At 41.6% G+C, this 22,280-nt stretch overlaps 1 protein-coding gene across 2 annotated transcripts in view; it reads right to left on the reverse strand.

Moving 5' to 3' along the window:
* GALNTL6 (polypeptide N-acetylgalactosaminyltransferase like 6) overlaps nt 1-22,280 on the reverse strand; it is a 1,185,252-nt gene that overhangs the window by 21,744 nt on the left and 1,141,228 nt on the right. For both annotated transcript variants that reach the window (XM_032855779.1, XM_032855778.1), the window contains one exon: nt 5,634-5,750. In XM_032855779.1, the coding sequence (XP_032711670.1) occupies nt 5,634-5,750 (117 nt within the window). The remainder of the gene's footprint in view (nt 1-5,633; nt 5,751-22,280) is intronic.

Genomic DNA, 22,280 nt, shown 5'->3' on the forward strand with positions numbered 1-22,280 from the left:
AGTTGCTAAGAGACTGGATCTTAACCGTTCTCATCACCAGGAAAACAAATCCTGTGACTATGGATGGTGATGCATCTTAGCTAGATTTGCTCTAGTGATCACTTTGCAATATGTACAAATACCGAATCATTATGTTGTATGACTGAAGCTAATATAATGTCGTATGCGATGATATCTCAATTCAAAAACATTTGTGGTTCCTTGCACTAATCAGGCTATATTTTCCCTTCTGTGACTTTGTTCATGAGACTTTCTGTGGTCGGGAGGCCAACATTCAGTCCACCTAGTTCATGCTTACCAGTTCTTTGAGATTCAGTCCAGGGGCCAGGTGCAGAGGAAGGGGAAGAGGGGGAGAGAGAGAGGGAGAGAATCTCATATAGGGCTCTATCTTATAACACTGAGATCCTGACCTGAGCTGAAATCGAGTACCACGCTCAACCGGCTGAGCCACCCAGGCCCCCTGGCTTAAGTATCCATCCTTCCTTCCTTCCTTCCTTCCTTCCTTCTTTCTTTCTTTTTAAAATATTTATGTATTTATTGGAGGGAGAGAATGAGTGAGCGGTCGGTGGGGGGACAGAGGAGAGAATCTTCAAGCAGTCTGCCCTGCTGAGCGGGGACCCTGATGCAGGGCTTGATCCCACCACCCTTGAGACCAGTACCTGAGCCGGAACGGAGTTGAATGCCTAACTGACTAAGCCGCTCAGGCACCCCAGCTTATGTCTTCTTTTATAGACAGTCCTTTTTTTTTTTTTTTTTTTTACTTTTTGTTTTCTTAATTTTTACTTTTCTAACTTTTTAATTAAAGGGATGAGTGAAGTATAAAAGAATTCCTGTGTTAAAGCAAACATCAACAAATTCTTCTCTTGATGGACTTATTCACCTATTGTCCCAATTATACCCCAGGGGTCCTTAGGTGACTTTTATTTCTCATTGCTAGGTTTGTCGTTAGAGTGCGATAATCATTTTCAGATTTGTGGGTTGGTTGTTAGCTGGAGGTCTCCGTAGGGTTTCATACTTTATCATCATCATCATCACCACCATATCATCCTGATTATGTGGTGATGACTTTCCTGCACCCCAAGAGATGTTTCCAGATTATAGCAACTGCTCTATTCTTCTGCACTTACCTTTAGCTAAAATTTGTCTCTCTTACATCTCTGAAGTGCTTTCTATTGCCATTTATCTCATCCTGATGGCCATGTCAATCCAATCAGGCACCAAGCCTTTCATTCATTAGGCACCCTTTCTCCCGAGCAATTTTGTAGAACCAGACACAAGCAGACATTATGAATGTATTTTCATCGTCTGTATTTTATGATGCTATTGTGACATTTATAGTTTGTCTCTTACTCTTGGGCTAGTTCTTACTGATGGAAGGATTAGATTTCATTCAGGTTTCCTGTACAAAAACTTGCTTTTTTTCAACCTCAAATCCTCAGTTTCAGAGTAAATTGATGTTAATCTCTCCACTTGCTGCTTTTAAGTGATACTTTTAAATATAGATCCAGAGTGATACAGAACTTGTACTTCTTCAGTTTACTGTCAGCGTGGTGTGGGTAATGTTGCCTGGCTTTATACCGTATCGTGTAAGTGAGCTCAGCTAGACTTAGTACTGCAAATACACTTAGCACCTTGATTTTGCTACTTGATTTGAGAAGACCGAGAATATTTTCCTCTCTGTGGGTGGTTCTATTTTATTTCCTTGTTATGTGGTTGGCAGAAATCTGAGCAAGTGCATGTTGCAGTTGGTACCCAGCTCTGTTCTGCGAGTGAGGCTGCGGATCCGAGCACCCGTCTTTTACCACGTGCACCGACTTGCTCCCATCTCTGTGCGCACATGCCTCTCCGGGTCTTGCGAAGGGAGCATTTGGTCGGCTTCCTCAGCTGCAGGAAGGTCTGCGCGGCCACAGTACTACCGCCCCAGAAAGAGACCAGAGCCCGCTGCCTGACCCGAACTGTAGGCCACTGAAGGCTCTCCTTCCTCCCTTGCCCTCTCACTTGGACTCCTAATGGCATTTGGAGGGTATCCTTTCCAGACCTTACAGTCTTATAAAGTTCTCTTTGCTTTTTCTTTCTCGGTCCCTAAAGGAAGCTGAAAGCCAGCACACAATGCTACAGTGATCTCAAACAGCTAAATAGAAGGCTCTGGAAAAAAGGAATCACACAAATTGCTTCCTTCACAGAAGCCAAATTAGACACCACTGGTGTTCCGCAACAAGAGGCATTTTCTTGTAAAGGTGCCTCTGTAGATGATCCTTTATCTCCCATGTAACTATTTTGTTTATTCTTTTGTGTTTTATTTTTGCCATTTGTTAAAAAGGATCATTTCAACTCTAATAAGTGCCCCTTGTGGATTCTTTAAATGCTTTTGAATAAAACAGAATACCTATAATTTTCCTTCTCTGACATACTTCTTTTTTCACTCAGGCATTTTAATCAAAACGGAGGAGAATGAGTCTTAATTCATGTAAGTCATTGAGTAATACAGTGAATAAAGCTTATAGCTAATTATTGGGGGGAAAAAGCAGCTTGTAATGTTTTAATCACCAAGTGAATATATGGTGATACGTATTTCAAAGATGATTCATTTTTTACCTCCTGTCAACTTTGTTTAATCTCCCCATAGCTCTGTTTTCAGAACCTCTAGAGACCAGGGATCTTTTTAAAGAGCTGTGTTAACTGGTCTTTTTGTGCCTCATAGTTTCTGCTTGTCTGGTGCTGCCCTCTGGTGACCATTTCTTGAATTACATGATGTAGATTTTAACAGTTCAGCATGAAAGGGGGAAAATATACCAACGATTTTTAAAGTGTATGCAATATAGTCGGTTTTATTCATATTCATTTTTCGGCTGTCACATAAAATCTGTGGCCCAGAGCATATTTAATTCTAGAACATTCCAGAAGACAGAACTATGAAACCTGATTCAGGCATTCAGGCAAGGAATACTTCTCATCAGCTGGCTGGCTACCTGGTTGGGCTACACAGGGGCGGTAAACTGAGAGGAATTTAGCCCAACAGACATAGATTTTCCATCTGGCATGCTTCTTTTTATTTTTTCTTTAAAAAAGTATCCTTTCTACTCTAAATGTGGGTCCTCTTGATAGGCCTCTGAAGCCTTTTCTCTTGCTCCCAGGCTGAAGTCCGAATTGCTTCTTGGAGGTGACAGGCCCAGACTCTTCCTCACATTCCTGGTAAGAGCCCTGTGGTGTTTACTGAAGAAGATGGGGGAAGGAGGGGCAAGTCGGCTTTTGCTGATATTTCATTGCCATTCACAAATCCTGGAGCTGCAGAGTCTTTTTTATTTTTATTTTTATTTATTTACTGATTTTTTAATGTGTTATGTTAGTCACCGTAAAATACATCATCAGTTTTTGATGCAATGTTCCAAGATTCATTTTTTATGTACAGCTCCCAGGGCTCCATGCAATTCGTACCCTCATTGTCATACGGTTTCACCTACTTGCGGAGCATAAGGAATAACATGGAAGACATTAGGAGAAGGAAAGGAAAAGTGAATTGGGGGAAATCGGAGGGGGAGGTGAACCATGAGAGACTATTTTTATTTTTTTAAGATTTTATTTATTTATTTGACAGAGAGCAGGAGAGCAGCAGAGGGAGTGTGGGACTCAATCCTAGGACCCCGGGATCATGACCTGAGCCGAAGGCAGACGTTTAACCAACTGAGCCACCCAGGCACTCCCGCAGAGCCTTCCTTAAAACCAATCTGATAAGCGTCTGCGTACTGCAGGATATATTTGAGTGAATAATAAATAGTATTTGGTTTTGGCAGCTGCCTTGGACCTGAGAGAGATTTCTAATTTGGTGTTAGTATAAAGTGATCCGGGGGAGAAAATGTCATAAAGCAGAAGGGAAAGTACATTGATTTTGCCCCTACCACACGTGCTACATGCTGGTGTATGTAGACACGATTTATTCTGATGTGAATATTATTATCCCTATTTAGAGGTGGAGAAACTCGAGCTTAGAGAGATGTAACAATTTCACAAGGTCACACAGATTACGGTGGCTGAAATCTAGGTTGGCCTCACTGCAAGGCCCACGATCTTTCTGGAACACCATGAGGCTGTGGATCAGAGTGGAAGGGCCAGATGACCCATCGGGGCGGGGCAGTGTGGGTTCACGGACTGACGGTGTTAATTCCGGACTGTGCTGTGTGCCGGGTTCACCCCCGCTTTCCCGGACTATGCTGCTCTGCGCTGTAGTGTCAGCTGCGTGCGGGGTAGGACAGGACAGTAGGGGGAGGACAGGGAGGAGCCAGCATGACGGAGCTCAGCCTATCTGAGCAGCTCGGTAAGATCCTAGGCTGGGCACGATTTGTCTTCACTAGTTCCATATATAAGATGGATATGGAGGAATAGAGCTATAGGACAGAACTCAAGCCTTTGTGGAAACTGCTTGTTTACTGTTTTCAGGTTTCGTAAGAGAGGCATTATGGGCAATTCTGGGAAACAAAGCACAGGCAGTTTATACTATGCTGAACGTGAGATGTGGCCTTTTGTAGAGGGAGACAGAGGAGTAGCATAGGGAAGGGGCTTTAACTGTATCTGTAAATTTCATTCTCTTGAAAAATATGGCACTAGCTGCAGATACTTATTAAGTCAGTGTAATGAGTGTGCAAGGGTGTGCTATAATTTCTTTTATAGTTTCCTATTTGATTTCTTAAAAGACTTTATTTATTTATTTCTCAGAGAAAGCACACAAGCAAGGGGAGCGGCAGAGGCGGAGGGAGAAGCAGACTCCCTGCAGAGCAAGGAACCTGATATGAGCCTCGATCCCAGGACCTTGAGATCATGGCCTGAGCTGAAGGCAGATGCTTACCTGACTGATCCACCCAGATGTCCCCCCATTTGATTTTTCATTATCAAAAATTAAGACAATAAAAAGGGATAGACACCATTCTACCCACTATCACGTCTCTTTTGCAAGTGACACGGTGTGAGGCAAGTCCCTTATAAGGACCATCAGGGGGTCAGGAGTCACAAGTCACTTCATAAACAGAATTGCACTGAAACACTTTTCAATCAAAGGCAACAAATAGTTCTAAAGGATTCCAGGAAGTCCAGGTTGTGCTGTTACTGCCTCAAAGTGATCCTTCATGTGTAGGATTACAGACTGCTACAGCAACAAGATGCTTATGTAAAGATTCCTTTTCAAAATATCGCCAAAGGGGAAAATAAGATTAGATAAAGTCGCAAAAAACTTACAAAATAAAAAGAGTCTTTCAATAAAACTGTGAAATTTAGTTGGAAGATCACGTGGCACTCTACAGGCTTTTTGTGGTTTGAAGACTACCATTCCGGGAAAGAAAATATAAGCCTGGGACGTTTCTACCATCCTTTCTCCTATTTAAAGCACATTTCTGTACACGATCTCAGCTGATTATCACAGTTGCTCTGAGATGAAGCAGAAACCAAGGAGGTAAGTAATTGGCTGAACAACAGAGCTGGTCTGTGGGAACAAGGACACCCACCCCCCCCACCCCCCCCCCCCCCCGCCCCCCCCACCCCCCGCCTTGGGTCCTGTATGCCTGGGTTAGAAATCTGTCTTCACTGTCTGCCTCCCTGCCTGCCTCAGCCCCGCTGGCTCCTGTCATTTCTGGTTGCTGACCTACCTGTTCGTGAGACCACGTCCTTTCAGAACCATCCTTGACGCAGATGTCCAGCCTCAGTTCAGTGCCGGTGGCCCCATGCTTACTGTCTACACAGAGATTTGCTGCCAGGTTTCGAATCTGTGGACAGAAGAAAGAATGGGCATGGGGCTAGTTTTTCTGGCACCCCTAGCTCCCGGCAATCCTGGTATAGATTCGGTAGTTCTCTTTTTAATCTATTTGAGAAAGAGAGAGAGAGAGACTGCGCATAGGTGCCTGAGCAGGGGAAGGGGCAGCAGAAGGGGGAGAAGCAGGCTCCCCGCGGAGCAGGGAGTGGAATGCGAGGCTCCCTCCCAGGACCCTGAGATCATGACACCAGGCGAAGGGAGACACTTAACCGACTGAGCGCCCCCCACCGCGCCCCTCAGTAGCTGTCTTTTTGATTACATGATTCCTGAACGATGTTTTAAATTTATATGCAACGTGTGGAGCAAAATCAGGGAGTTAAATATAACAAGACCTAGTGGGCATGTCAAGGAACGTGAGATGGTTGAGGAGCAAGACTGCAGCTGGTGGACCAGTGAAGGACCACGTGACAACGCCACCCGGGGAGAAGCCTGGCTCAGGACTCCCGGAAACGCCATTTCTTTCTTCAGGGAGTTCTTAGCTTGGAATTTGTTATCTTCTTGCTCCAGAGCATCTTCTGCCATTTCCGTCTCAGCTGGGAGCGAGAGATCCAATAGGAAGCAGGTGATGCACGTTGTGTTTGATGGAAGAGAAGGAATCATGGAGCACCGCACGGTTCTGTGCAGGGTGTGGGGACCAGGATGGTCCAGGCAAACCTGGACGCGGTCCCCACACCACGTCGGGGTTTGCCTGGACCATCCCGGTCTCCACCCGTGGTCATGGTGTAGCATTTCTCCTGGGGCCCCCTAGAGCATTAACAAAATAGGAAAGATGGTACTACCGGTGCCATGTTATGCTGGAAGAGGATTCTCTATGTAAAGTCTGAACTTGGACAAGTCGTCGAATGAGAAAAAAAATGACCGATCATTTGTTACAGGGATCCTATTAATACTGATATAAGGAACTGAGTAGTTAGGGGCGGGCGAAGAGTGGACTATGAAAAGTGTCAAGATCAGAAATGGCAACAGAAGGAGTTGAGGCCATGCGCACGTGTCGCTTTGTCAAGTCTGCCTGCCCGAGGATTTCCACAATTCTGAGGACCTCGAAACCCCGCCCCCGCATCATAGAGATGGATGGTGTTTGTGGTTTGTTACTTAGCGGTCGACGTTTAGCTAAGCTCAGCGATCTCAATCCTTTTTATGCCTTTATATAGTCCAGGATTATAATAATCCCTTTAGGTATTGTTAAGAATGGAGACAAGAACAGGATGTACTCAGGTGATAATTTTAGTCAAGGCTCTTTTGCAGAGAATGAGCAGATAAGGTAAGGAGTCAGTCCGGGGCAAAAGGATGGCTGAAGCAGGCCTGTAGCTACTGGGATGAGGGCAAGAGGCAGAGAGAAGGTTGTCATGAAATATAGTGAGGGTCATGAAAGGAATAAATGAGGCCGGAAGGGGATTGTGGAGGGCAGAGTGATGTCTTATTTCACTTACTGTAGGAGAAGAGGTTGATATAATGTCATTCAGGAGGAGCCAATGTGGTAGATATAGTGTCCTTATTCAGGGAATTTGGCAACAATGGTGGGGGGGGGTTCATCACCCAATTTTGGACCCCGATGTTCTGGCTCTCTGCCCCCCAGTGCCAGGGGAATGTGAAATAATGTAGGACACACGGTAACAGTACTTAACCTAGTTCGGTCTACAGACCTGTCTGGGAATCCAAGGAAAGCTATGGACCTTTTACAATAACAAAGTAAACAACGAAGCTATAAGTGGATACACATCAGAACTTCTCTGTTCATTTTCCTGGAACCTACAGACTCCATGTTTGAACCCTGAATTAGGGAAAACACTTGCCACCTACTCCTTGAAAACTCCTTGTACCCTTCCTCCTAGTAGGGTGGGAAATCCCAAAAGCCAGGGAATGAACTCAGCAGCTGTGGACACGCCCCGGATTAGCTCTCACTTCTCTTTCTCTGCCTTCCTGAAACAAGCACCAGGGAGGAATTTCAGTGTGGAATCCGGGGAGCCACGCTTCAAATCAGCCTTTTGTAAAAATCAATTCCTTGGTGTATGATTGAGTTTCTTTGGTGAACTAGAAACACCCAGAAGGTCAAAAGTTTGCTTTTTCTGTCACTGACTTGAGTCTGGCACGCTCTGCAAAGCTCCCCTTTGATCTCCTTATCTGCACCCGGGGTATCAGTTTTCTAAAGCTGTCTCTAGCCCGGGAGCTGCCTGCCTGAACCCTGGGCAGGACTCGCTTTCCACTGTTAGACCGTGTAAGTCAGAGACACGCTCTTCTTAGAGAACCAGTGTCGGTGTGGGCCAAAGACACCTTCAGGACGCTATTGTTCCCTCTACTTGAGTCCGGGACCTCTGAACCACATTTAGGAGAACAGCAGCTGCTGGTGCTTTTTGGCCGCTTGGCCACCGAGGGAGAAGCGCGCCCTTCTCCGTCACCTGGCGTGGCGCTCGCTCACCGAAGGGCTCTGGCTGCTCTTGGAAAAGGAGGACATCGGGAAGAGAAGAACATACACAAGCCAGGGACGCTGAGTGGCCATTCTGCCAAAGCTGCCTGCGGATACACAGCAAACCCCATCAGAGAGCCTCATTTTGGTTTCTAACTGCTATGAGCTTGGAGGGCTCTGGCAGGGCTGGAGGAGATCATTTTCTAAACTCTTGAATTTTCTACATTCTCACTCCAATGGCATCTGCGTAGACAATGGGATAAATGGCTTTGGAAGCCACCTTTCAAGTTTCAAGGGCGTAATTGTCTACATCTGCGTAAATTGCAGCCTGTAGTGGTGCCAGAGAAGAAATGTTAGAGAATGTAGGGTGAGGTAGCACCTGGAGTCAAGTCTGCTACCCGGCCATTCGCGCTTGCTTCTCTCTTCCTTTTCATTTTATCCTCCCCACTTTGGCACATACTCTTATCCTCTCGTCTTGCTCCCGAACACAACTCCGTCACCCTGCACGGACAACAAGCTGATGGCTGCCAGAGGGGAGAGGGGTGTGGGGTTGGGGGAAAACGGTGAAGAGCAGTGGGATACAGGCCTCCAGTTTTGGAATGAACAAGTTATGGGAATAAAAGGCAGAGCCTAAGGGATATAGACAAGGACACAGTAATAGTGATATAATGGGACAGATGGGAGTGAATACTTGTCAATCACTATGTTGTAGACCTGAAACTGATGTAACATTGTGTGTCAACCACATGCAAATGAAATGAAATGAAATGAAATAAAATAAACAGGTGAATAAAATTCCAATAGAATGAATTCTATTTATTTATTTGAATAAAATTAAAAAATGGAGATAAGAACATTTATAAATGGTTTATGCTTTTTCAGCAAGGGCTCTGTGTGGCTGAAAGCAAAGCAGTTCACACACAGGCACCCAAATCTAGGACACAGAACACCGAATAAATGTATGACGGAATAGATCCTATTCATGCTTTATTCTTTTGATGTCCAGCTTCAGGGCTTGGCATCATTGAAATTGTGTCAAGAAATCCTGAGAGACGCTGAACAGGATTAGAAAGTTAGGTGGTGCTTGACTAGGAATGGGTGGGCAGCTGGAGAAAAATGGGGGAAAGGGAATCATTATGTATGACAGGATTACAGAGATAATCTCCTTCGGGGAGAGGCTTAGGGAAAGGTCTGGCAGAGAGTAAAGAATGTCTTAGATATACAAGAGAAGTCAGTCTCAGCGTGAACATTTTTTTGCCCCCTTCCCAACACAGGAAGTTTTTAAAAAGAGGTCCCAGAGGAGTGTGGTATAAATAGGTTAGCTAGTAGGTGTGGGGTTGCTTATTGCATTGGTTGTTAAAGAGAGACTAGGTTCGGGGCGCCTGGGTGGCTCAGTGGGTTAAGCCTCTGCCTTTGGCTCGGGTCGTGGTCTCAGGGTCCTGGGTTCGAGCCCTGCATCGGGCTCTCTGCTTGGTGAGGAGCCTGCTTCCTCCTCTCTCTCTCTGCCTGCCTCCCTGCCTACCTGTGATCTCTCTCTCTCTCTCTCTCTCTCTGTCAAATAAATAAAATCAAATAAAAATCAAATAAAAAAAAAAGAGAGAGAGAGAGACTAGCCTCAGTTTAACAAATGAGAGAGCATAGTTTGCTAATTTCCCCCTTACCAGGGACTTTGAAGTAAGAAGTAGTGGATTATGATTCATTCAACGAATTTTTTTTTTTTAACCAAGGACCTGCTATCTAAGGTGCTTTACCACATGCTGGGTCCACAGTGAAAAATAATAAGGCATCACTTCTGGGGGTGGGGTGGGGTGAGGTATGTGAAATGGGCAGAGAGGGTCAAAAGGCACAGACTTCCAGTTACAAAATAAATAAGTTCTGGGAATGTAATATACAGCACAGGTGACTATAGTTAAGAATACTGTGTTGTATGTTTGAAAGTTGCTAAGAGAGTAGATCTTAAAAGTTCTCATAAGGAAAAAATTGTAACAATGTGTGGTGATGGATGTTACCTAGACTTACGATGGTGATCATTTCATAATCTATACAAATGCCCAAATCATTATGTTGAGCAGCTGAAATTAATGCAATGTTTTACGTCAATTATATCTCAATAAAAAAATTTGATAAAAATAAATTTGAAATTAACAACCACCACCACAACAAAATCGGTCTCCTCCTCTGTGCGATTTGAGGTCTAGAGGACATCAGAGAGCACCTGAGTGGAAGAAAGGCTTGAGGCTCCCAATACTTCTGGCCGTGAATTTTTAACATGGCAAAAGGAATCAAGACGCTCCTTTTTCTGGACTGCGGTTGGTTTTAGAATTCAAATTCGTGTGCTGAGCTAAAAGAAAGAAGATGGTAGGGGAGTATGGGGAGAGAACTGAGTGGAGACGGAGCAGGTCTGGGCTCTGCTCACCAGTCACAAAAACAGGTTCCCCTTAACCTCGCCATGTATTCCTTTTAAAAGCTCAATTTGTCCATTTCTAAAAAGTCAGCCTTTAAGGAGTGCCCCTGAATGAAGTGTGCTTTGAGAAGTACTGAAGGAGATCCCAGGACAAAAGAAAAATAGCTCCTGTTCCCAAGTTGCCTACAGTCCTACTGGGGAGACAGCACTCGGAAGGTTTTGTTAGATGACTAAATGCTAAGTGAGGACTGAAGAGGAAATGGTCAGTTCTGAGCAAGACAGCTCCTTTGCTCATTGGAAAGGAGCTCGAGAGGATGCGTAGAATTGAATCTTGAGAGTGAAATGACAGAGGGGCATTCTAGCCTCAGGGATCAGAAATGAACCCATATATGGAGAGTTCACAGTGCAAGGAAATGGTGCAGAATCATGGCTCAGCGTGAGGTCTGTAAAATGAGGACAGTCGAGCCTCAGAGGGTGGCTGGGAAGATTGAACTGATACATGCAAAGTGCTTAGCACAGTGTTAGCTACTATTTATTTGCTTATTTATTTTCTCAGCTGTCTCAACTATGGTGGTAAATGTGGTGATGCCACAGTCAGATCCCATTTCTGTTATACCGTGAGATGTCTCACAGGCACTTCAAATACAAGGAGATGACCACCGATGAACCTGTGGCCCACCACTCTAGATCGATTCTTTAGTCCTGATCACCTGATCATCTTGATGTTAGAAGCAGACATCCAAGATCTCTGTCGGGCAACTTGGATGTCACCTTAGACACCTCATATCTTGACTCCAGCCCCAATTAGCTGTCTGTTGATTCTGACCCTTAATACTGAACGCCCTACTCCTTTCTTCTCCTTTCCAGTCTCCCAGGCCTTCAACATCTCCTTGTGGGCTTTAAAAAAAAAATTGTAGTAAAATGTACATAATATGAAGTTTGCCATTTTCACCATTTTTAAGTATAAAATTCAATAGCATTAGTACATCCAAAATTCTGCGTAACTGTCACCAGGACGTCCAAGACTGTTTTCATCCCCCAAAATAGCAACTCTGTAACCATTAAGCAATGACTTCCCCACGTCCCCCACCTCTGGTAGCCTCTATTCTACTGACTCTGCGAATTTTCCTATTTTGTTTTATTTTTTAAGATCTGTTTATATATTATTTTAGAGAAAGAGAGAGAGAGTCAGGGAGAGGGGCAGAAGGAGAAAGAGAGAGAGAATCTCAAGTAGACTCCCTGTTGCATGTGGGAGCCCTCCATGGGGCTCGATCTTACAACCCTGAGATCGTGGCATGAGCCAAAATCAGGAGTCGGATGCTTAACCAACTGAGCCACCCGGGTGCTGCTGAATTTGCCCATTTTAGATACCTCAGATAAGTGGATCCACACCATGTTTGTCCTTTTGTGTCATGCTTATTTCACTTAGCATAATGTTTTCAAGGTTTATCCACATTATAGCATATGTTAGAATTTTTTTTTTTTTTTTTTTTTTTTTTTTTTTTTTTTTTTTTTTTTGGTAGAAGAAGTCAGCTATAATTATCAACACAGGCCACATGACAGTTAAATGAAAGCTGAGGTTATATCTGCACGTTTCCTTTAATTAACATTTTTCTTATCCACCCCTCATTTCCACCCACCACCTTTCCTTAAAAACCTTCAGGCTTCAGATAGGAATTTCATCAAACTGAGACCCGCATGTAATATTATGGTATTTGATGGGATTTTTGTGTCATCTATGTTAAGGACATCAATTTTTTTTTATTTTTTATAAACATATAATATATTTTTATCCCCAGGGGTACAGGTCTGTGAATCGCCAGGTTTACACACTTCACAACACTCACCATAGCACATACCCTCCCCAATGTCCATAACCCCACCCCCCTTCTCCCAACCCCCCCTCCCCCCAGCAACCCTCAGTTTGTTTTGTGAGATTAAGAGTCACTTATGGTTTGTCTCCCTCCCAATCCCATCTTGTTTCATTTATTCTTCTCCTACCCCCTTAAGCCCCCATGTTGCATCTCCACTCCCTCATATCAGGGAGATCATATGATAGTTGTCTTTCTCCGATTGACTTGTTTTGCTAAGCATGATACCCTCTAGTTCCATTCACATCGTTGCAAATGGCAAGATTTCATTTCTTTTGATGGCTGCATAGTATTCCATTGTGTATATATACCACATCTTCTTTATCCATTCATCTGTTGATGGACATCTAGGTTCTTTCCATAGTTTGGCTATTGTAGACATTGCTGCTATAAACATTTGGGTGCACGTGCCCCTTCGGATCACTACGTTTGTATCTTTAGGGTAAATTCCCAGTAGTGCAATTGCTGGGTCATAGGGTAGTTCTATTTTCAACATTTTGAGGAACCTCCATGCTGTTTTCCAGAGTGGTTGCACCAGCTTGCATTCCCACCAACAGTGTAGGAGGGTTCCCCTTTCTCCGCATCCTCACCAGCATCTGTCATTTCCTGACTTGTTAATTTTAGCCATTCTGACTGGTGTGAGGTGATATCTCATTGTGGTTTTGATTTGTATTTCCCTGATGCCGAGTGATGTGGAGCACTTTTTCATGTGTCTGTTGGCCATCTGGATGTCTTCTTTGCAGAAATGTCTGTTCATGTCTTCTGCCCATTTCTTGATTGGATTATTTGTTCTTTGGGTGTTGAGTTTGATAAGTTCTTTATAGATTTTGGACACTAGCCCTTTATCTGATATGTCGTTTGCAAATATCTTCTCCCATTCTGTCAGTTGTCATATGTTAGAACTTTGTTTCTTTTTAAGGTTGAATGATATTGTATCATATGTAATATACATATTAGCATTAATATACATATATATCAGATTTTGCTGTCTCTTCACCCATTGATAGACACTAGGCTTGTTTCCACCTTTTGGCTATTGTAAAAAATGATGCTGTGACCATTGGCATACAGATGTCTGTTGGCTTACTAGTTTTCAATTCTTTTGGGTATATCCCTCAGAGTGGAATTGACTCAGTCATATGGCAATTCTATGGTTATCTTTTTGAGAAACCACCATACTGTTTTCCCTAGTGGCCACACCATTTTACATTCCTAACAGCAATGTACAATGGTTCCAATTTCTTCATATCCTTGCCAATGCTTCTTGTTTTCTGGTTTTGATAATAAACATTCTAGTGGGTCCAAAGTGATATCTCTTTGTAGTTTTGATTACATTTCCCTAATGACTAATGATATGGAATGACTTTTCATGATTTTATCCAGTATTTGTATGTCCTTTATGGAAAAATGTCTATGTAAGTCCTCTACCTTTTTTGAACTGGGTTTCTGTTGTTTTTGTTGAAATGTAGGAGTTTTAAGAAACATTCAGGACATTAATCTCATCAGATATATGGTTTGCAAATGTTTTCTCCAATTTTGCAGATTGCCTTTCCTTCTGTTGATAGTGTCTTTTGGTACACAAATGTTTTTATTTTTAATCAAATTCAATTTATCTTTTTTTAATTTTTGTTTCTTCTTTTTGGTGTCATATTTAAGGAACCATTGCCAAACCCAATGTCATGAAGATTTCCCCCTAGGTTTCATTTTAAGAATTTTGTGCCCTTGTGTTTAGGTCTGATCCACTTGGAGTTAAAATTTGGGTATAAGATAAAGTCCCAACCTCATTCTTTTGCATATGGATGTATTACTTTGCTAGGACTGCTGTAACAAAGTACTATCAACTGGGTGGCTTAAGCAACATCAATTTATTGTATCGCAGTTTTAGAGGCTGGAATTGTGAGCTCAGGGTGTTGGCAGGGTTGATTCATTCCGAGGGCTGTGAGGCAGACTATGTTGGATGCCTCTCTCCCAGCTTCTAGTTCATGGCAACCATTGACACTTTTTGTCCTGTAGATGCATCACCCTGATTTCTGCCTTCATGCTTACATGGCATTCTCCTTTTATGCTTGTCTGTGTCCAAGTTTTCTATTTTTGTAAGGACACCAGTTATATTGGATTAGAGGCCTACTCTAGTATGACATCATCTTTATTAATTACAACTGTAACAATCCTCTTTCCAAATAAGGTTACATTCTGAGGTACTCGGGATTAGGATTTCAATATATGAGTTTTGGGGAACATGGCTCACTAATAGTGGCTATCCAGTCTTCCCAGCATGATTTATTCCCTCCCCATTGAGTGATCTTGGTGCTCTTGTCAAGAAAATAATTGACTATGTAAGTGAGAGTTTATTTTTGGGTTCTCTATTTTCTTGCATTTGTTGATGTATCTGTCCTTAGCCATTACTACACTCTCCCCAACCAGCTTTATTGAGATATTATTGATATATTAATATGTTATTAATATATAATATGTGAAATGATTACTACAATAAGGTTAGTTAACATCTCTATTCCCTCACATAATTATCTTTTTGGAGGGGCTGATAACATTTAAGATTTACTCTTTTAACAACTTTCAAGATATAATACAGTATTGCTAATTATAGCCACTATGCTATACATTAGATCCCTAGAACTCACCCCTCTAGCTGGAGGTTTGTGTCTTTTGATCAACATTTCCTATTTCTCCCACAGCCCAGGCCCTGGCAACCACCATTTCATTCTCTATTTTTATGAGGTAAGTTTTTTTAGATTCCACATGAAAGTGAGAGCATACAGCATCTGTCTTTCTCTGTCTGATTTATCTCAGAATGAATATATAGATATAGATATAGATCATATATTCTTTATCTTTTTGTCCATCAATGGGCATTTAGGTTTTTTCTGTGTCTTGGCTGTTGTGAACAATGCTGCAATGAACATGGGATGCAGGTATCTCTTTGAGATAGTGAGTTCTTTTCCTTTGGTTATATACCCAGAAGTAGGATTACTGGATCATAATGAATACCACACTTTTTGGATTACTGTAGCTTTGTGTTAAGTTTCAAAATCAGGAAGTGTGGGTTCTTCAACTTTGTTTTTCTTTTTCAATATTGTTTTGGCTCTTCAAGTTTCCTTCAGATTCCACATGAACATTAGAAGGAGTTTTCTGTTGCTGCAAAAATGCCATTGGAGTTTTGATAGAGATCACAATGAGTCCATAAATTTCTTTGAGTAGTACTGAAATACTATTTTTGGGTAGTATTAACAATATTGTTTTCTAATCCATGAACATAAGATGTTTTTCCACTTATCTCAATATTTTAAGATTTTCTTCAGTGTACAAGTCTGTTCCCTCATTAGTAAAATTTACTCTTACGTTAATTTTTTAGAGAGAAATATAATGTATGTAAGAGCACAGATTGTGGAATTTTAGTTTAGATTTTAATCATTTACTAGCTGCTATGTGATTTTAGCCAAGTTACTCGACTTCATTTTGTCTTAGTTTCCTCTTCAATAAAATGAAGGTAATTACAATACTTACTTGGTAAATCGGATGTGAACATTAAGTGATATTATACATGTAAGGTGCTCACATTAGTGTCTGGCCCATATTAAGTGCTCAAAATGTTAGCTTTATAGTACTACTGGTAGTAGTAGTATTGGGACACAGTGAGCAGTGAGACTGAGGAGGTAGAATTATGAAGGGCCTTGCATATTAAAATAAGGAATCTCGATCTTGTTCTGTTGGCAAACAGAATTATTATATCTTAAGAAGAAAACTTGGTTTAGTTTTAAATTAAAAACTTGTTAGTGGGAAAGACAGATGGAGAGTTATGTAGTTGTAAACACGGGCAGTAGTTCTAATTGATGAGAATCTGTACTATGTAGTGATTGTGATAGAATATATGTATGTATTAAAAGAAGAGATGTATTCCAGACACATTGTTCAGACAACATTCACTGGTCTTGACAAGTGCACGCAGATAATGAAGAAGACATGCCGAGTTTGAGGTGTCTTTGTGGCATCTACACATAGACATGCAGAAATATGGAGTTTAGAAGAGAGGCAAGAGCAAGAAATATGGATTTGAAAATTACCTACTATGCTGACTATTAATATGTTGCCTCTCAACTTCAAATTCATTCCTCTTTGTCTTGCTTTGTGATACACAAGATGGACGCTGTGGACATTTTTCCTTTCCAACAGCTGCAGTTTTAGGTTCCACTGATAGAGGGTGCTGGAGAGACACTAAAGGGCAGAGCCGGAAGAAGTCTCACTCTTTCCATTGTGTAGGTGCTGGTTTTCCAGGTCATAGTAAATTGGTATGTAGAGTAAGTTGGAAGAAAGTAGCCCTCACCTGAGGGGCCCTTATTGTTTAGTAGAGGCTACTGCCTGCGGTCTCTTTACCGCCGCAAGCCAAATGGAATCAAATGTAACTTGACCCTCAACCTTGGTGGGGAAAGAAGGGTAGGGGTCTTCCAAGTTTCTGAGTTCCTGCCTTGCTCATATCCCCTCAGCTCACATCCCCACATACTTTAAGAAGTTGCTGCTTCTGTACTCTTTAGATTCTATGTTTTACCTCTTTTACTAGGTTGTAATTTTCTTTATATTAAAATATCCTTGTTGTAATTACTGGTATCATTTCTGGCTCCTGACCGGACCCTGAATGATGCAGCAACATATGAGTAATAACTGAAGTCATACAAGGATATGATAGCACGTAAGTAAAGCATACGAAGAAGACGGGATGGAATTCTGGGGAATGCTTTCTTTGGGAAGAGGGCAAAGAAAGAGTAGTGAGGAAAAAGAAAGGGAGAGTAAAAGAAGGACTAGAATGAAGACAGCAAAAAGAGTTTCAAGAAGTGGGTGGGAGAGTCAATAGCATCAAATCTCTTAAGGATTCGTCCAGTAGGAGGAGGACTGGAAGAGGCTGCTGGATTTGACAGTTAGGAAGTCGCTGGCAGCCCTTTCCAAAGACAAGTTCTGTGGTGTGGTAACAGGCAGGGGACAGGTTGCCCAGTGGGTTGAAGAAAATTGGGAGGTGAAAGTTCAAGCCACAAATGGAAGCTTCCCCCTTTTTTAAAAGAGGGAGCAGAGAGGGGGAGGGGCAAAGGGAGAAGGAGAGAAAGAGTCCTAACCCTAAGCAGGCTCCACGCTACCTAGGGAGGGCTCAATCCCAGGGCCGGGAGATCATGATCTGAGCCAAAATCAAGAGTCAAGACGCTCAACCAACTGAGCCACCCAGATGCCGCTGGAAGCTTCTCTTTCAAGAAGCTTGACAGTGAGGGGAAAGGTAGATACAGGTAAAAAATAGAGCAAAAAAAACCAACATTTTGAAGGATAGGGAGACTTGAGACTACAATTACATATAAATCCTGCTCTAATTCATTTGAGACTCAAACATTTTTTTGAAGTGTTTTTAGAAACTAAAAACATAAATATATAAATAGAAAACATTAGAAGTGCTTTCATTATCCTTGTAGGACCTTTTGCTTTTTAAGGTTTGGTCTCATGGCCATCACACCATTTTTGCTTGAACGGACCCATTCCATCTCTAATTGCTCTGTCCTCCTGGTGTACAATGACTGCTGGCAGAGACCAACTACTGCCTTTTCTTGAAATTATGCCCACAGAGATTTTCTTCCTAGCTTATGTACATTTTCCTCGTCTGAATTTACCATAAATGTAATTGTTTTGGCATCTCTTTCTTGCCCTGGGACTTACTAGAACGACTCATTTCAGAAGCCTGGCTTACATTACGCAAGAAAAAGCTGAGCCTGTGGCAGAAATATTACCATAGGGCCTTCAGATTTGTATGTGTTCTGCTCTAAATAGTCTTTTTATAAAACTATGTCCCACAATTTGAAGTATTGTGAGTATTGTTTGTGAAACATATCCAGCATCAGAATAGAACTTTTAGGCTAAGAGTTATTTGCCAACAACAATTTGATTCTCACAAACAGGTACAGAGGAAGATTTGTATAAATAAACCACTTTTTGTTGGGCTTAAGATAAGCAACTCTTCCCTAATAGAAGGAAAAAAAAAATTATAGTACTTACTTTATACTCAACTGAGTGCTTTCACAACCATTATTTTGATTCTAAAACTGTACCACCACCATGCTTTGCATTCATACACATTTGCAGTTGAGGCTCTGAGATAGTAAGTGGTTTGTCTAAGATTACAAAACCAATAGATAGAGGGCAGGATTTGTACCCATGTCTCTCATTCCTAGACCCGTGATCTTTATCCTATATTGTGGTAATGGTTATAATTAATTCACCAGAACAGTGCAATTTTGGGTTTTAAATCCATGGCAAATGCTTTACTGAGCTCAAAGGAATATATGAAGATTAAAGAAGGCTATGAATCCTTGGGTTTAGAAAAGAAGTGATCCCAGTCCAAAATTGAGTTGGAGTCTAAATCTAGATAGAGTGTCTGATCTAGATAGAAGGGCTGAAGTAGGGTTAGAAATAAAGACACTCAGGAAACTTTGGTAAAGCCCTTGGCCAAGCCAATGGATGAAGAAGTGACAAGTCATTGAAGCCCATCACTAAAAGGAAATATGTGGTTCCCCATAGTGACTGGACTCTAGGGAGGCTGCAAAGGTATGAGAGAAGGAACCATGGGGGATTAGGAGAAGAAATCATTTCCTGACCTTTGAATGAGACTCTAGCTTTTAGATTTGAATTTCTTAAAAATCCATTTTCCCAAAAGTCAGAAAATGGAAGAATATTGACAACTTTATTCTGACACATACAGTTGACTAGAAAATACCTCCTTTTGTGTCCAACAACCAGTTATATCCTTTGTTAAGCACAGAATATGGATCAGCTTTGTTCTTTTGAACCCACAACATGTAAGTCTGAAGGCTTAGAAACTGAATTTTTTTAGTCTGGATTTCTTTCCTTAAGTTCTGATGTTGGAATTTCATAAAGTCAAGGAAAGAATTGTTTTGGCATTGAGACATTGTCTGATGAGGGAATGACAATAACTGGTTTGGCCAAACAAAGAGTTTTGAAAGCTCAGGTGATAATTATTCATGTTTTGGTATGAATTATACACACATGTGTAATGAGATAAATGACACATTACCTGTAAGAAACACGAAAGAAGACATTTTTAAAAAGTTGTAAGGAGGGGTGCCTGGTTGGCTTAGTTGGGTAAGCATCTGCCTTTGGCTCAGGTCATGATCCCAGGGTCCTGGGATTGAGTCCTACATTGGGCTGTGTGTTTAGCGGGGAGCCTGCTTCTCCCTTTCCCTCTGCCCCTGCTCATGTGCTCTCTCTCTCTTTTTCTCTCATTCTCTCTCTCAAATAAATAGATTTTTAAAAATCGTAAAAAAAAGAATTGTAAGGAGTAATTTAGGAGACGAAGAGATTTACTTGGGTCCTCTTTCTCCCTACAATTTATAAGACCCAGATGAGCAAATTAAAGGTGGACAGCAGGAGGGAAAATAAGATCCAAAGGAAAATGTTATAGTGAGAGTTTGAGATTATCTACGGGAAAATTTGTCAAAGGGATATCTGAAAATCAGGAAAGGCATTTTAAATCAGGAGTTACTGTGAGCTTTCCTGTGTTCCCTGGAGGGAAGGAATCTTCAGGAAGAGCTATTCCCACACTGCTAATAACACTAATTGCACCTGTGTCAAGTGGTCTGAAAGCAGGAAATACTGCTTTGAAGGCAAATGCAAACCACAGGAGGAGCTGGCTTGGGGGCTGTGAAGGCAGTGTGGCCCTACTTCAGCCAGAGATTGTGAGAAGAAACCCCAGAATGGACTGAAGCCAGAAAGTGTTAGTCATCATAGATGATAGATCACAGTCATCATAGATCACTCAGAAAACAACATGGAGACATCTCCTCAGACTGAGCCACGTTGGGCTGGTCAAGCACCTCATCTTTTAACAAACGTCTTGACATTTAATGTTCCTTTCATTTTTTTTTTTTTTCTGGAGTGCTATTTTGTGAATATAAACACTTCTCCCAATGGTTAGATTCATCTATGAATTGCCAATAAATCTAAGACTTGCTCCAGTTCCAATATAATAGTGAAATGCCACTTTCAATGTTATCCCCAAAGCCAAGGGCATTAAAAATAAAGCAACTTCTTAATACTTGAAAAACGACTCACACAACACAGTATCTAGATAAAAATAATTCTTCCTTCAAATTCAGGTCAGATTGTTGAAATGTGGACGGGTTTAAAAGCTTGTCTAATATAGAGATGTTAAGCTCTTGTGTAAAATTTAAAACCGCTAGTTAATGAAGATCTGCAATCAAAATTATGGGTTGATTCTGAGAAGGATGTGACCCTTGGACCCTGGACAGGATTGCAGCAAAATCCCTGAGACACATGATAATCTATGGGCTTTTAAAGTTCTCTGGAGAAGTAGATTCTCTTGAACTCATTCTTGAGTTTAATAGCCATCCCTCTAAGGAAGGTCAGCAAATTGTCCTTATTTTCAAGTAAGATAATTCAGGGTCTGAGTTTTCTATTGTAAATTTCATCACTGTTAAACACAGTCAGCATATTAAAAGAGGTGACTTGGGTCTTTAAGGAAAAAAAAAACGTGGAAATGTTAAATTGCCTTTGGGATACTAAGCTATAATGTAATATTTATAAAATATTTCATGGTATAATTATTTCCCTGCAATGTTTCTCTGTGGACCATATATTATGAAACTGTATCCTTTCCATTTTGTAGAATACACAACTGAGTAGTGGTAAAAAATATTTCCACCCTCTTTCTTACCTCCTGCTGCAAAATCAAATAAATGGGGAAACAAAATAGTGAGATTTGAAGGCCTCGCCTGAAATTTCAGAGCCACACTGATGAGCATTCCATCACTGTGTCCTGCAGTAAAGAAATTCATGCAAAACTATTTAATAAAGACTACTGATTAATTGTTCCTCTAAAAAAGCAAATGTACTCCCTTTAAACCAGGGACATCAGATAGTCCACCCTGGGGCTCCATCTTATGTAAGACATAATGTAATGATCTCAAGATGCTTGGATCCTCCAGCCAACTTTCTGAACAATAACCTTATATCGACTTTTAATCTAAGCATTTTATATAATGTTCCTCTTCTCAAATTAACCGTCAGTGCAGTTAATCATATTCAATGGATGGATAGTTCTGAGAATGAACAAGTTGAAGCTTGATAAAATTGTGATATGAATGGTGGGTGTTCAAAGCCAAGAGTTATCCCTTCTCTGGGAGAGGGTGAAACTATATTTCTCCCTGAAAATAAAGCAGAACAAAAACCACAACAAAATAATGCAAAACAAAACAACCAAGTTCTCAAGAAAAACTCAACAACAGTCTAGCTCTAGTCTAGTGAGTGTGGCTACATTAACAACCTAAACAGATAGTCCAGGCAGTTTCAAGTGAAAGTCAGGGAAGCCCCATATCGTGCAGGGGCCTTCGGGAGGCCAGCAAGGACTGGCTTCTGGTTTCTGGCAGGGACCTGCTGTGTTACCCCAAACCTATGAAGCTCTCTTGGGGGGAGGCTATGCCTCCAACATTTCTGTAACCCCAGAACCTGGTATAGTTTTTGGTGTATAATATATTAGTCAGCTAGGGCTGCTATAGCAAAATACCACAGACTGGGGGCTTCAACAAGAGAAATTTATTTCTCAGTTCTAGAAGGTGGAAGTCAAAGATCAAGGTGTTGTCAGGGTTCATTTCTTCTGAGGCTTCAGGCTTCAAGGCTTGAAGATGGCTGCCATCTTGCTATATCCTCATATGGCCTTTTCTCTATCTGTCAGCACTCCCGGTGTCTCCTCTTATGAGAACACCAGTCCTTTTGGGATAG

This window comes from Lontra canadensis, unplaced genomic scaffold, assembly GCF_010015895.1.
Source record: "Lontra canadensis isolate GAN:19392208 unplaced genomic scaffold, GSC_riverotter_1.0 scaffold10, whole genome shotgun sequence".
NCBI lineage: Eukaryota > Metazoa > Chordata > Mammalia > Carnivora > Mustelidae > Lontra > Lontra canadensis.